The 14,736-nt window shown below is 46.0% G+C and overlaps 1 protein-coding gene across 3 annotated transcripts in view; it reads right to left on the reverse strand.

Moving 5' to 3' along the window:
• Positions 1–238: 238 nt before the first annotated feature.
• The window catches only part of ctif (CBP80/20-dependent translation initiation factor), a 68,412-nt gene continuing 53,914 nt past the window's right edge, over positions 239–14,736 (reverse strand). For all 3 annotated transcript variants that reach the window (XM_042336049.1, XM_042336039.1, XM_042336042.1), the window contains 5 exons: positions 6,017–6,473; positions 3,664–3,963; positions 2,215–2,370; positions 1,534–1,587; positions 239–783 (listed from right to left, as the gene is read on the reverse strand). In XM_042336049.1, the coding sequence (XP_042191983.1) occupies positions 568–783; positions 1,534–1,587; positions 2,215–2,370; positions 3,664–3,963; positions 6,017–6,473 (1,183 nt within the window). In that variant the 3' untranslated portion in view covers positions 239–567. The remainder of the gene's footprint in view (positions 784–1,533; positions 1,588–2,214; positions 2,371–3,663; positions 3,964–6,016; positions 6,474–14,736) is intronic.

The following is a 14,736-nucleotide window of genomic DNA, read 5'->3' on the forward strand; positions in this document are numbered from 1 at the left end:
CAGGTCCACACATAAGTGCACACACACACACTCACCCACACCTGGTTGGCTGCACACGGCAATACACATCCAGTTGCCGGTGAGCGCACACCCAGATAAACTCACACACACAACCAAGTACATGTGAGCGTGCATACATGTGGTATTTGCACACACACACACTGACACAGACAGAGAGAGACGCACACACACGCACGCTAACATGCACAATGCGGCCAGAAATAACCGGAGTCCTACAGAAACCATGGTTTGATGTGTTGTCAGTGATTTAGCGACAATCAAAAAAACACACACACACACAGAGGCAGCGCAGGGGAATGGGGTGGGGGGGGAACTGTGGCACTTGAGTGACAGTAAGGATACCCCCAAAACATTTCTCAGCATGCTGGGATTGATCCCTCTCCTCCTTCAATTCATTCCCCTCTTTCTCCCTTTCATTCCTTTTTTCTCAAACTGCCACCTTCATACAAATGTTTGTCCTCTCCTGTTTCTCCTGTCTCTCTTGTTCTTTCGCTCTCTCATCCCTCTCGTATCTCTCTCTCTCTCTCTCTCCAGCCGGTCGGTGTCTCAGGCGGTCAGTTTCTGGATGGTCTTGTTGTAGTACTGCATGATGGTTGGGGTCAGAGGGTTCCAGCCGTTGGCGTGCAGCTCAATGACCTCAAGGAGGAGGGAGCGGCTGAGTGGGGACTCCGAGGGGCCCAGCATCTTGTCCCTCGCGGCAGCCAACAGCTCAGTCATCATCTCTGGCAGCTGCTCCTCCAGCAGCTTCCCCGTGCTCTGCAGCTAGAACAGGCAGCACAACGGCAATCACTACAATGGTTCCACAGCCCAGTTACTCCAACAAGGCGCTGGTCCAGTATTACCACGAAATCTTTAATGCCCACCTGAACAGTCACAGATAGACCTTGGTTTAGTGTCTTGTCTGATTCACCGCTCCTTCACTAATGCAACTCCTCCCCATCAGCGGACAACAACAATTCAGGGTAGAGTCTCAAAGTATGGCACTTGCCAGGATGTATGGGTCTTCCAGGAATATGCTGGAGTATGTCGTGGTGCAGCTTGATGGGGTCCCCCCCACTTTGCCCATGCTGAGCTTAACCTCTGGAAATTCTTCCCTTGATCTCTCAGTCTCCCCACCCCCAACTCTGTCTTGAGGTTCTACCTATATAAATGTTAATTATTGTGGAGTCCTGTAGATCAGTGGTTAGAAGACTCGCCTTGTAAGCGAGACACCTGGGTTCAATTCCAGGCAGAGGGCGAAACCTTGGGCAAGTTTCCTTACTCCAGACACCTAATAATAATCCCCCCCAAAACAAAACAATGATAAATTGGTCACTTCAATCCACGACTGTTTGTGGGACACTGCTGTGCGCAATTGGCTGCCGCGTTTCGCCCACAAATATACAGTCAATTCACTTTACAGCATATTCTGTGAAGCGCTTTGAGACGTCGAGAAGACGTGAAAAGCGCTATATCAAATGCAAGAATTATTATTATTATTATTGTCAGGGAAATGTAGAGGTACAAACCTACCTCCATTGAGCAGCAAAGAACAGAGTCTTCCTTCACGTCCTGTGACTGCAGCAGCTGAGGGAGAGCAAGACAGAGGGAAGAACCATTCAACATAGCGCTCAGTTTGCTCCCCTGCTTTCACAAGGTTAGTGTTCAGACTCACTGAGGCACTGGGATACAGGGCATTAGTTCAGGGTGTGTCAAGGAATCACAGAGTAAAATCTACAGCTGGAATGTTACCAGGAAAGGCGGCAGAGAGGAGGACGTTGGGACTCTTTTAAGAATCTGTATCTCAGTACAAGTAGATGTGACCCATATAGGTCCCTCTCAGGAAGTAGGAGTAATAGGATAAGACGGCAGAGGTGAGGCAAGGGAGCAAGCGAGAGGACCCTGGTTCGATTTCTTGGCAGTGTGAAACATTAGGCAAGTTTCCTTACTCCACACACCTTTGTTTACCTAGCAGTAAGTAAGAATCATCGGTCGATTAGCGGATCAGTTTCCAGGGGTAATAATCCCTCCAAAAAATAATAATAATAATAATTTGGTTACTCAATCCATGGCTGTTTGACATAATGACATGATAAGATGTCATATCAAATGCAAGGATTTTGGTTGTTGTTATTAATAACATAGCGGGGAGACAGGTTTGTCCCATGTCTCATCGGGCTGATATATGTGAGAGAGAGAGTGAAGGGTATGTACCTCCCGCAGGCAGGTGTAGATGGGACAGACTAGGACACGGAAGGGCTCGCCTGCGTTGCTCCTCATGATCCCGAAGACCTCACAGAGGAAGGTGATGAACCCGAGCCAACGTTCCACATCAGTCTGCTGCAGCTTCTCACGCATTGTGAAATCTTTCTAAACCGAGAGAGAGAGAGAGGCACACGTAGAGAGAACTGAGTGAGGTGGAAGAGGGTGAGATTTCTCTTAAGGAATTTGGTGAGAGTGGGAATTCTTGAGCAACAGAGAACTAGATAGCAAAAGAGCGAGCATTGTTTCTTGAGCAAGAGAGAAGTTTTCAAGCAAAACAGGTAATCACACCAAATCGTCAGTTAGTCACAGGCCAGGTATAAGATCAGCTAATTAATCACTCACTCAATTAATTAATTAATTGTTGACCAGTTGAAACTGGTTGTGTCAGAGGCCTACATAAAGGGGAGAATCGTGAGAGCCCACCATAGTACCATAGGTATATATTTGATATAGTACATAAGTTTGAACATGTGCAACTGCCAGGAAGGTGAACTAGATAGACCTTGTTTTTTTTGTCTATTTCTTAAATTCTTATGAGTAGTAGAGTGAGAGAGAAAGGGGGGGTCGCACATGTAGAGAGTGTGGCAATGAGAGAGAGATATAGAGAGACAATTGGCTGCTGTGTTTTACAGAGTATAGTCCACTCACTATACAGTACATTTTGTAAAGTGCTTTGAGATGTCTTGAAGATGTGATAAGGTGCTACATCAAATGCAAGGATTATTATTATTATAGACAGAGAGAGAGGCATATGTAGAGAGTGGCACAGAGAGAGACAACCACACAGAGGGTTTTTCTCACTTTATAACACAATCAGATGGAAATAAAAATAGAACTTCATTACATCAAAATACCTCAAAGCACACTTCACAATTAATTGCTGTAAACTCCCTTCTCTGTTTTAATAGTGCCACCAACATCCACCTAAACAGGCAGGCGGGAGCTCAGTTAACTGACTCATTCAACCAATTACCTCACTCCCATGAAAGGTCGACACCTTCAACAAGAAGTGCTTCCTCACACGCTACTGGAGTGTCAGCCTGGACCATGTGATCTCAAATTTCATATGTTGGGAACCCACAACTTTCTGACTCAGGGCAGAGAATCAGAGCTCCTCAACCTCCCTAGTTTCTCTCAAATTCACCAAACCTTGGCGCTGCTTCAATTCTTAGCAATCCTTCCTCCCTATCATTCGGTCTCGATGACCAAGACTGCTTTTTTTTGTTTTACCTCCGTCACATTGCCCTCCTCCATCCCCATCTCTTACTAAATGCAACTGAAACCCTTAATCACACCCTCCTTGCCTCCCTCCTGGACTTTAATAGATAATGTGAATTTATTTCATTGAGCTACAGCAGGAAAGGTCAGGCCTGTGGAGAGCATGGGGGGAGGGCTTACCTGTAGGATGTTGAGCAGTAAGCTGCGGAACTTGGTCCCCTCCACCATGAAGAGAGACATCTTGTCACAGAGCTTGGCTGCTGTAGAAGCGAAGCTCCTGTCCGTCACGGCTTTGTGGTAGATGGTCTGGACGATCTCGCTCAGCATCCCCTCGGAGTTGGTGGAGTTCTGTGCTTCCTCCATGAAAGTGGTCAGATTGGAGTCCACATCCCGGCTGTTGTTCCTCATGCTGTTGAGGATCTCGATTAGTTTGTCCATTTTGGTTTTCTGAGGGTTTGGGGTGTCGAAGGAGACTTCATCCTGCGGCATCCAAGAAAAGGCGCTTACATACCATTTCCCCAACTGAGGTGTCAGTCGGTAGCACTCTGGCCTCCCAGGCAGAAGATTGTGGGTTCAAATCAGGAATCTGAACTCACAAGGCTGGGCTGACACTTCAATGCAGTGCTGGAGGGGAGCTTTGCATTTTTAGGTGCAAGTGGTTAGAGCACTCGCATCGCAAGCGAGAGACCTGGATTCAATTTCCGCAGGGAGAAATGTTGGCCAAGTTTCCTTACTCCACACACCTCTGTTTCACCTAGCAGTAAGTACGAACCAGGGTATTAATCAATTAGCGGATCAATTTTCTAGGGATAATTCCTTCAAAATGAATAAACAAAAATAATTGTATGATCACTCAATCCACGACCGTTTGAGGGACACAGCTGTGAGCAATTCGCTGCCGCGTTTTGCCAACAAAATATACAGTCAATTCACTTTACAGCATATTCTGTGAAGCACTTTGAGACGTATCGAAGACGTGATAAGGTGCTAAATGAAATGCAAGGATTATTATTATGATAAGACGTTAAACCGAGGTCCTGTCTGCCTGTCCTGCCTGCCATTTGTCTGACTGACAAACGGAGCTCAGTTTAACAATTTCTGCAAAGAACAATATTCCAACACTCCAGTGTTTTCTCCCCCCGGTACTGCACTGGAATGTCAACCTAATCTATGAGCGGGAAAAGGGGAGCAAGTGGGCAGGGGCTTGAACTGACAATCTTCTCACCAAAAGTCCTGTAGCTCAGTGGTTAGAGCACTCGCTTTGCAAGCGAGAGACCTGAGTTCAATTCCAGGCAGAGGGCGAAACCTTGGGCAAGTTTCCTTACTCCACACAGAGCCTAATAATAATCCCTTCAAAACAAAACAATAATAATTGGTCATTTTCAATCTACGGCTGTTTGTGGGACATTGCTGTATGCAATTGGCTGCCGCGTTCGCCCACAAATATACAGTCAATTCACTTTACAGTGTGTTCTGTGAAGCGCTTTGGGACATCCTCCCGACGTGAAAAGCGCTATATCAAATGCAAGGATTATTATTATTATAAGAGGTGAAAGCATAATGGCTCAGGAAAGGGAGTCTGTGGAAAGAATTAAAACTTATATGCAGTAAGTATCACACTCTGGAATAACCACCATGTCACAGACACAGTGAAGGAAACAGAGGGGTGGGGGGAAGAGAACGGTCATAGAGAGAGTCGCCGATTGGGGGGGAGAAGTACAGTCGGCACCATGGTGAGACACAAGAAAGAGAGTTACAGAGAGAGAGACAAAGACAGAGAAAGAAGGAAGAAAAACAGAGAATGACAAAGCGATTGATAAATTTGTATCTTATCATCTCTGTCCTCCACCTAAATTTTTCCTTTGTCTTTCTTTCCCCGCCCCCTTCTCTGCTTGTCTTTATAATCTGCTCCCTTCCAACATCTCCCAGTTCCGTCGAAAGGTCACTGACCTGAAATGTTAAGTTATTTTCCTCTCTCCATAGATGCTGCCTGACCTGCCTCGTGTTCCTAGCAACTTCTGTCTTTATTCGTGGTAAATTAAGTCCTTGTTAGTTCTGCACATTGTATTTCATGTGATAATCTGCTATCTATTTCTATGTCTACAATGGGCCAAACCCAACCAGTATGAACATTGGCCTCTGTACTGTACTTCAAAATCCTCACATTCGAGTTCAAATCCATTCACTCCCTGGCACCTCCCTACCTCTCCGACCTCCTCACTCCCAATCCAACACCTGGCGCCTCTCCTCGACTGGCACCGGCCTCCTGCTCGTCTCTCGCACCCTCCGCCCCACTATCGAAGGTTGTGCTTTCAGCCACTACACCCCGAAACTCTGGAACAATCTCCCTCAATCCCTCCGCCTTGCCCCCTCTCTCCCCTCTTTCAAATCCCACCTGAAAACCTTCCTCTTCGACCATGCTTACGACCACCTCCCCACCCCGGCTCAGAGTCAGGCTCCGCCACTGTTAAGCACTCTGAGACGCTGTCCTGCATGGAGGGCGCTATACAGGGGCAACTTGTTGTTGTTGTACCTTCTCCTTGAGCCTCCTCTTCAGTCTATCTTTGGAAGACTCCAACAGACTAACTTTCGGCCTGTCCGCGTGCTGGTCAGAGACGCTCTCCTCTGATTTGATGTCAGAGTTCTGGGAGGCCGGAGTGGGACTGCCAGGGGTCTCGGTGGGTTTCTGGGGGTCCCCTGCAGTCTGCCCTAGACTGTGCCAGCTCTCCTCGCCTGGGACGTCTTTACTGTCTTTGACGTTGCGGCTGGAGTCCTTGTCGTTGGCAGGATGCCTCTGGCTGTGTTGCCATCGGCGTTGCTGACTGTAGCCATGGTTGGGTGGACCCTGCTTGCCTGAGGGGTGTGAGGCGGGTGGTTGGTGCTGTCTGTGCTCCCGGCTCTGCTTGGGGTAGTTCGGCTGGTGCTCTGTCTGCTGTTGTTGTTGTTGCTGTTGTAGGGCTTTGTTTCCACCTTGATTTCTTTGCTGTCTCCTGTCAATCAGAATAAGCTCTTGTTACATAGACACACACCATCCAGCACAGAGGGAGGCCACTCCACTCATCTCGTCTGTGCCAGGATTCATCTGCTTAACAACAGGTTTGCTCCATGTGGAGTCCTGTAGCTCAGTGGTTAGAGCACTCGCTTTGCAAGTGAGAGACCTGAGTTCAATTCCAGGCAGAGGGCGAAACCTTGGGCAAGTTTCCTTACTCCACACACCTAATAATAATCCCTCCAAAACCAAAAACAATAATAAAAATTGGTCATTTTTAATCTACGACTGTTTGTGGGACATTGCTGTGCGCAATTGGCTGCCACATTCGCCCACAAATATACAGTCAATTCACTTTAGTGTGCTCTGTGAAGCACTTTGGGACGTCCTCCCGACGTGAAAAGCGCTATATCAAATGCAAGGATTATTGTTATTATTATGTGTAAACCAGGTGTATTAGATGCCATGTGTAAACCATGTGCAAATGCTCAAACCGCTGTAACCTGACTTCAAGTTCCGCCTCAAAACATACCTCTTTGAGTGCCCCTATGGTCACCTTCCCCCTTTCCTTGCTCAGTGTCCGGTCCCATCACTGTGAGGCGCTTTGAGATGTTATACTATGTGAAGGGCGTTTCAAATGCCTTCCTACCTCCCTACCTCTCCGACCTGCTTACTCCCCAATCCACAATCCGTTGCCTCCGCTCGACTGGCACCAATAACTCCAGCTACTATCCACCAAACTCTGGAACACCCTCCTTCTATCCCTCTGCCTTGCCCCCTCCTTCTCCATCTTCAGGTAGCACCTGAAGACCTTCCTCTTCGACTGTGCTTAAGATCACCTCCTCCTGGTCTCGTGCTCTGCCACTGTCAAGCGCTCTCTTGGTGCTTTTAGATGGTTAATCCTCTACGATTCTCTCTGTACACAAGGTTTATACATAGACATATTTTCTCCCCTCCACTGCAGTGTGTAAACATATTGCCACTCCTACCCTCAGGACATCAGCCAAATTACCTCTTTCACATGTCCTGTTTATTCAGATGTTAAGAGCTGAAATTAGGCAAAAGTGCTCGTTAATCAGTTGGTAAATTGAAATCTTTAGGAGCAGGAGTTGGCCCATCAATCCAATCTTTGTGGGAGTCTTGATCATTCTAATCCCATTTCTATGCCTTTTCTCCAAATCCCTCAAGATCTATAAATTATAACAAAAATAGCCCATTTAGCCCAACTAGTTTATGCCAGTGTTTATACCCCATGTGAACCCCCATCTCGCCTATTCTGCTCACCCACAGTCCTCCATTCCCTACTCCCTCACGGTTGCATCAAGATTTTATTGATGCTTTTTGCTCTAACCAACACTTTTGGAAGTGAGTTTCACATTCTCATCACCCTCTGTGTGAAGAAGTAAATTGGTTGTCATATTTATACTCTAAATATAGGGTGAAAATATGGCTAGCTAATATTTATACCCTTAAGTTTTGGACCCACCAATGAACATAGCCTATCTACATCTATCTTATCAAATTCTTTCATAATCTTGAACACATCTATCAGATCCCCTCTCAATCATCTCACTTCCCAGCTAGCTATCAAAGATACATCTCCCTCTTGAACACCTCAATCTATGGTGTTCATTCGTCCAACCCGTTTGATGATGAACTCTTTTCTGGATTTGCTTTTGACTGGTACGTCTCTCAGTTTAAGATGACTCGCCCCTTGTTTTCCAAGTCTCGCCATGAAGTCTGTGGGGCGATGTGGAAAATCTGCTGCCATTCACTTGTGTGTGTTCCCTACAACCAAGGACGGCGACTTGGCCAAACTCTGAACGTCACGTTTCCTGTCTCTTTCTGTGAAGCTCGAAATGAACTCACCAACATTCCTCGAAGTCGAATGCGGAAAAAGGCAGAGATGATGTCAATGTAAGCAGATTGTTTAACTTAGTCCACAAGAGCAGAGCTCTAGGGTGTTCTGCAGGACTCTCATTAACAAGGCTCAAGAAGGACTAAAGAATGGAAGTGTTTAGTTGTGGACAATTGGAGCAAGTGGGCTGTAGTTTTTGCTAATGGACCCGGCCTCCACAAAAGCAGTGGAAGTGGGTCCATTAGCAAAGACTACAGTGCACAGTGTGTGTCAGGTAAGATAACGTCTCAAAACATTTTACAAAGTTCATGGGGTCACTGTTAGGCTGACAATCCAGAGCAGTGCTGGGGAGAGGGGGAGAAGAGCATTTAATTATTGGAGGCGCTATCCTTCAGATGAAACCGAGGTCCCGTCTGTGTCTATCCAGGTGGATGTTAAAGAATACATATAAATAAAAATGGCACTAATCGAAAGGAGACAGTGGTTTCTCTTGTAGAAAATAACCATGTGAGGTATCAAGCACTCAAGACTCGGAAACGTAGACATTATTAACACAAGGCCATTCAGCCCTTTGTGCCAGGCTCCCACCGTTTTGTGGCCAAAACATACCTCAGCTATATAAAGTGCTTTGAAATGTCCTCACAATGTTGAAAGGAACATCTAAATAGTATGTTCAGTGGATGGCAATTATTAGCTGGAGGACATTAATTTTCAATGCCCAAAACTAGAGTTCACTTGATGTACACATGAGGGAGAAGAGAATGGAGTATAGGTGAGGTGAATAGGAGGAGTGGGGGTTCATGTGGGGTATAAACACTGGCATAGACTAGGATAGTGATGGGTTTCTGCATGTAAAATATCCGGCTGCTCAAAAAAACATTCACCCAACAAAAACTAATAAAGAAGTTATGAGATTTGTTTTCACACACACATTGGGTTATTAAATACAGAATATCTCTGGATGACCAAAAATCACTTCAAAAAGGGAACTAAAATATTTAAAAAGGAAGAATATAAAAGAGTAGGAGGAAAAGAACCAGGAAGTGGAAATAACAAATCGATCTTACACACTTCATCTTAATGGTTCTTAATGGTGATGTCAACCTGGCTCAGCTGGTAGTATCTTGCCTCTCAGTCGGAGGGCTATGTGTTCAAGCCAACGACTTTGAACTCTCAGTCTACGCAACTGCACATAAAAATTAAAATAAGGAATAGAGGAGCATAGCATTGTTTGTGACAAAATAGCGTCACATCACTTTACACTAAATCGTGGAGTCCTGTAGCTCAGTGGTTAGAGCACTCGCTTTGCAAGTGAGAGACCTGAGTTCAATTCCAGGCAGGGCGAAACCTTGGGCAAGTTTCCTTACTCCACACGCCTAATAATAATCCCTCCAAAACTAAAAACAATAATTAAATTGGTCATTTTCAATCTATGACTGTTTGTGGGACATTGCTGTGCGCAATTGGCTGCCGCGTTCGCCCACAAATATACAGTCAATTCACTTTACAGTGTGTTCTGTGAAGCGCTTTGGGACGTCCTCCTGACGTGAAAAGCGCTATATCAAATGCAAGGATTATTATTATTATTATTATCCTGTGACGCGCTTTGTGATGTCCTCTCGATGTGAAAGGTACGGTATCAACAAATTACATTTGTAAAGCTCCTTTCAAGTTGGGAGGTCGTTCCAAGGCACAATCAATTGCAACGATTGTTAAAACAATGTTTTTAATGGTGCAGGCACGATGGGCTGAGTGGGCTTGTGGGTGTGAATGTTATCGTTGCTAAGCTAGTACGTGTTTGAGGCAGTTTATTGCTGTGGTTACCTAAACCCTATAGGAACTAGACTAAGAATTTAATGTTCACTGTGATTCACACTTCATCTTAATGGTTCTCAAAACACAAAACCTCATCCTCAAAATTAAATAATGTGGCTCCAAAATAGACCCAGAAGCACCACTGGGAGCTGGAAAACATTAATGCAAACCATCTCAGGTGGCGAGAGGCAGAATTAGCAACCGATTGGATTCAGCAATTATTGTTTCAGCATCGTATTTCACTAGCTTGTTCGTTTTGCTTTGTGTAAGGAGCAAGCCTTTTTATAAAAATGCTAACTTAAGAGGGTCATTGGAACATTTTATTGTGTTCTGACTGTCTGTGTGAAAAAATAATGTGTTTGTCGCCCTCCAAACAAAGATGGTTTGTTAACTCATCAATTCAGGTAATTGAAGGTATTTTGATCCCGTTTCACAAGCACCTAATTTCCATTGGCATTGCTTCTCCCCCCATCAGCTCAGATGTCAAACTCCTGACAGGGAAATTGCAAGTGGGAGCTTTCCAGCAGAAAGGGAGAGGAGACAGGAGAGGGCTACCAGCAATCTTTACTCTATTGCTTCACCTGGGCCGACAATGTCCCTTTAATCCCAAGTAACCTACACCAAAGAGAAATACTGTCACCATCTCTCACCATTGCCCGATAGTTAGCGAGACCCAAATCAACAGCAACCTCAGGAAGGGATTTAACAAAATGGGGGTTGCAATGACCTTTAATCCCACGTGATTCGCAACTGGAATGAATATGATCATCACATCAGTGTGATACTGGCATCGTGGCTCCTAGCCTTGGCAGATACCCTTTCATCACAGCAACGGTCAATTGATTGATTGAATGATTTATTGATTAATTGCCACATTTTTGCTCTTATGCTTTGGAAACCCCAGTGTGGAGCGACTGTATTCGGCAGAGATTCTTTCCCTGGTTCTGTGGGAAACATTTGATAACTCAGAACAGAGTTACAACACCAAAAGATCAAACAACAACAAAATTACATTGGTATAGCGCCTTTCACGTCGGGAGGACGTCCCAGTGTCCCTGGTTGGGAAGTTTGAGCCTCATGTCCCAAGGCACTGTTTTTGTGTTACGAGGCTCTTTACTCACAAGATGTTAAGATCGATTGGAATAAAGGAGACTCTTCAGCCCATTTGATCTCATCCTTCCAGAGCACCTGCCCTACTTTCCCTCGATCACAGCATCAAGCTGCTTTTTAAATGAGTCTCACTGTCCTATCTTCAACAATCCTGGTAATTTGTTAATTACCCTCTGAGTAAAGAAAAACATCTTTGTGTTTAATCCTGAAATTGCCCTTTGTAACTCTAAACCTCTACTGCAGTTTTCCTCTGTTCCACCATTGGCAGCCGCACTTTCAGCCACTACGCCCCCAAACTGGAACACTCTTCCTGTACCCCTCTGCTTCGTCTCCTCCTTCCCCATCTTCCGGTCACACCTGAAGACCTTTCTCTTCGACTGTGTCTAGGTCATCCCCCCCTCCACCACTATCAAGCGCTCTGGGACGCTTCCCCGCGTGAGGGGCGCTATATAAATGCAAGTTGTTTTTGTGTATCATGCCCCAATGTAAAGTTAAAGCACTGAGGAACGGTGTCATCTGCCGGAAATAAAGGTATCATCCACAGAGATACAATGCAGGGAGGATTCGTCCAATCCACGCTGTTGCTTAGAGACATGATGCCAATACCAACCTGGCCCCCATGTTACAACTAACCTGTCACTGGGCCTTCTCCCATAGGCTGGAAGGGTGACTGTTAACTTCTGTTGGTTGATGTGAACATATCTACAAGTTTGACAGGGTGAAGTGCTGGAGGGGGAATAGCATGAGGGAGAAGGGGAGGAGGAAGGAGGAGGGAGGGGGAAGGAATTACAATTAACAAAAACACATGACAACACAGATAGGATGAAGAGTTTCAATAATCATAAAACTGGAACCAGAACTTTAGAACCTAGGTTCCAAGTGAATCATTTAACCTCTTTACCCTCAGCTCCCACCCCCAGCTTGGGTGCCAAACAGGGATTATTAAGCACCTTGGGAGATTCTGCCAACGTGAAAGGCGCTGTATCGATGTAAATTGTATTGTATTAAAATGTCACCCTCAGAACAGTGACATCTATTGCCCACGGTCACTTGGTTAGGCTACATTATGGGAACAGTGGGGACCTATCGTTGAGGCAGTCAGGTCATGTATAAACTGAAGGCAAGAGCCAAGTCTTGGGGATTCCAGATTGTGTATTGGGGTAACTGCTGGAGTCTAACCAGCTAAAGACATGTGTGAAGATTTTCTGATGTTAATCACCGCATTAATCCCCTATCAAAAGGCCTCTCTCCTGTGTGCCTCTCCTCTCCTGAATCAGGTCTGCTGGCTCTCCTTTGAGTCAGTGTTACAAAAGGTAAAGCTTCACTCCAACACCAGCTCAACGACTGGCCCGATTATGAACAATGGAGATCAAAACCTCAAGGCCTGCCGAGAGGTTAGTGCTGACAGCCTATGCTGCTGGAAAGGAGGATCTGAGCCGAGAGCAGAGATGTAGGAACATTGAGCCTGTTCCAACAGCTTATGACATCCCGTCAGACCTTTGGATACTCTTAACAAGTGTCAGACTGACCCAAACCAAAAATTCTCAAATCTCTTTTTGTAACTGAGACCCTGATGGCTGTTGAAATCTCAGAGCCCGATGTAGAGTTATTGACGGTGGTCGAGGTTGTTGGGGGACATTGTACTAGTCTGCCAGACATCCCTTTCCGTTGTTGCAATCCCAAACCATGAGCCATTGGGACTTTCTTGTAAATGATCACTTGGTTGTAAAGTTGGCACATCAACTGAATTGTCAGCAAGTCACTGCACAGGAAGGTTAGCTGCCCGTGTAGGAAAATCATCGGGAGCCAAGAGGTGAACGTTTGGCTCCAAAATCCCTGTAAGGTTTGTCCTGGAGCCAATAATGGTCCTTCTGCTTCAGTCCAGTAATAAGTTCTTTGCTGTTCACCTCAGGAGCCCTCAAAGGACGGACACGCGTGAGCCCAGCCTGGCTCATTGGCAGGACCTGGAAGGGCAGATCAGTCACTGGGGGCAGGAAGTCATCCCACTCAGCTCCCGTTAATGCTGCAAGCTGAAGCCCTAACGGGTAGGATGGTCTTAGTTGGATAAACTGCGGAAAAGCTTGCCAGACAGCAATATCAATGGAAGCTATGTGGTTTTGGCTGGTTGGATCAGCACTTACCCCAACACACACTCTGGGATCCCCAAGCTTTGTCGCTTGCCAACCTGCGCCTAATACTTTCCGGAATTAGGTAAGCAGGATGCATCCCTCCAGGCAGAGAGTGCGCATTCCATTCCAACAATCTATCTCTGGGATTTCCATGTGTAGTGGAATGCTTTGATAATTCAGTTTGGTTTGGAGAATTAATTAATGTGATGGGTTTCCGGGTGTCAACACACCTGGTTGACTAAAAACAATACAGTCTGCCCTGGTCCTTAATGTCTCAGATCACATCCATCTACTGGCTCTACTACCAAATTGAGATGGTAGAACAGAAGAGGAGACGGAGGTTTTATTCTGGTCAGCCAGGGGTATGACGCATGCAGAAACCTATCACTGTGCTCAAGAGTATCCAAATCAGATTGAGCGTTCCACCTATGTGTGCCACATACCCACGAGAATTTCCCTGTGGCTAGAATGAAATGTGTTCTTTCCCTAGAGAGACGCATCCTCCTTACCTAACTCTGGTGAGTACTAAGCATAGGTTTGCAAGAGCCAAGGCTTGAGGGCTCAGGAGTATGCACTGGGATCACTGCTGAAGTCTAGACAGCTAAAACTGCACAGCTTGCCATTGAGAGAACTGTCTGGAAAGCGTCCTGCTGCTTGTCCAGCTAGGACCAGCTTGCTCTAGCTGGAGAAGCAGCATTAAGGAGCATTAGCTTGCAGGGTTAATAGGATTCCTGCTAAAGAGCCAGGCAGACGGAATCATCTGGCTCAAGAACCAGACTACTGAGATTATCATAGAGGATTGACTTGACAATGTTGTTGAGTGAGTTAACTGCAAAGCAATCACTAAGAAATCACAGTAATTAAATAACCAACTCTCACATTATGGATGTTTGTGGGGCACTACTGTGCACCAAACTGGCTGCTGTGTTTGCTTACAAAATACACAAGATGACTGTACTTTAAAATTTTGTGCAGGGCTTTAAGCCATCGTCCTGACGTTAAAAATGCTAAATCAAATCCTGTCCTCCCATCACAGCATTGGGATGCTTCTTAAACCTACATCTCCTGCCACACCCCCACACTTCTCTGACCTCCTTTCTCCTCACTCCCCCACCCACCATATCCGCTCGGCTAGCTCTGTCCCCCTGCTTGTCCCTCGACTTCTCTGCTCCACCAACGGCGTCTGCCCTTTCAGCCATTCCACCCAGAAGCTTCAGAACTTTCTCCCCGTCCCCTCTGCCTTGCCATCCTCTTTTAGATCATGACTGAAGACCTTCCTCTTCGACTGTGCTTATGGACACCTTCCCTCTCCCCCGGTGTCAGGCTCCACCACTGTTAAGCGCTCTGAGACC

The sequence above is a fragment of the Callorhinchus milii genome, unplaced genomic scaffold, assembly GCF_018977255.1.
Source record: "Callorhinchus milii isolate IMCB2004 unplaced genomic scaffold, IMCB_Cmil_1.0 Scaffold1, whole genome shotgun sequence".
NCBI lineage: Eukaryota > Metazoa > Chordata > Chondrichthyes > Chimaeriformes > Callorhinchidae > Callorhinchus > Callorhinchus milii.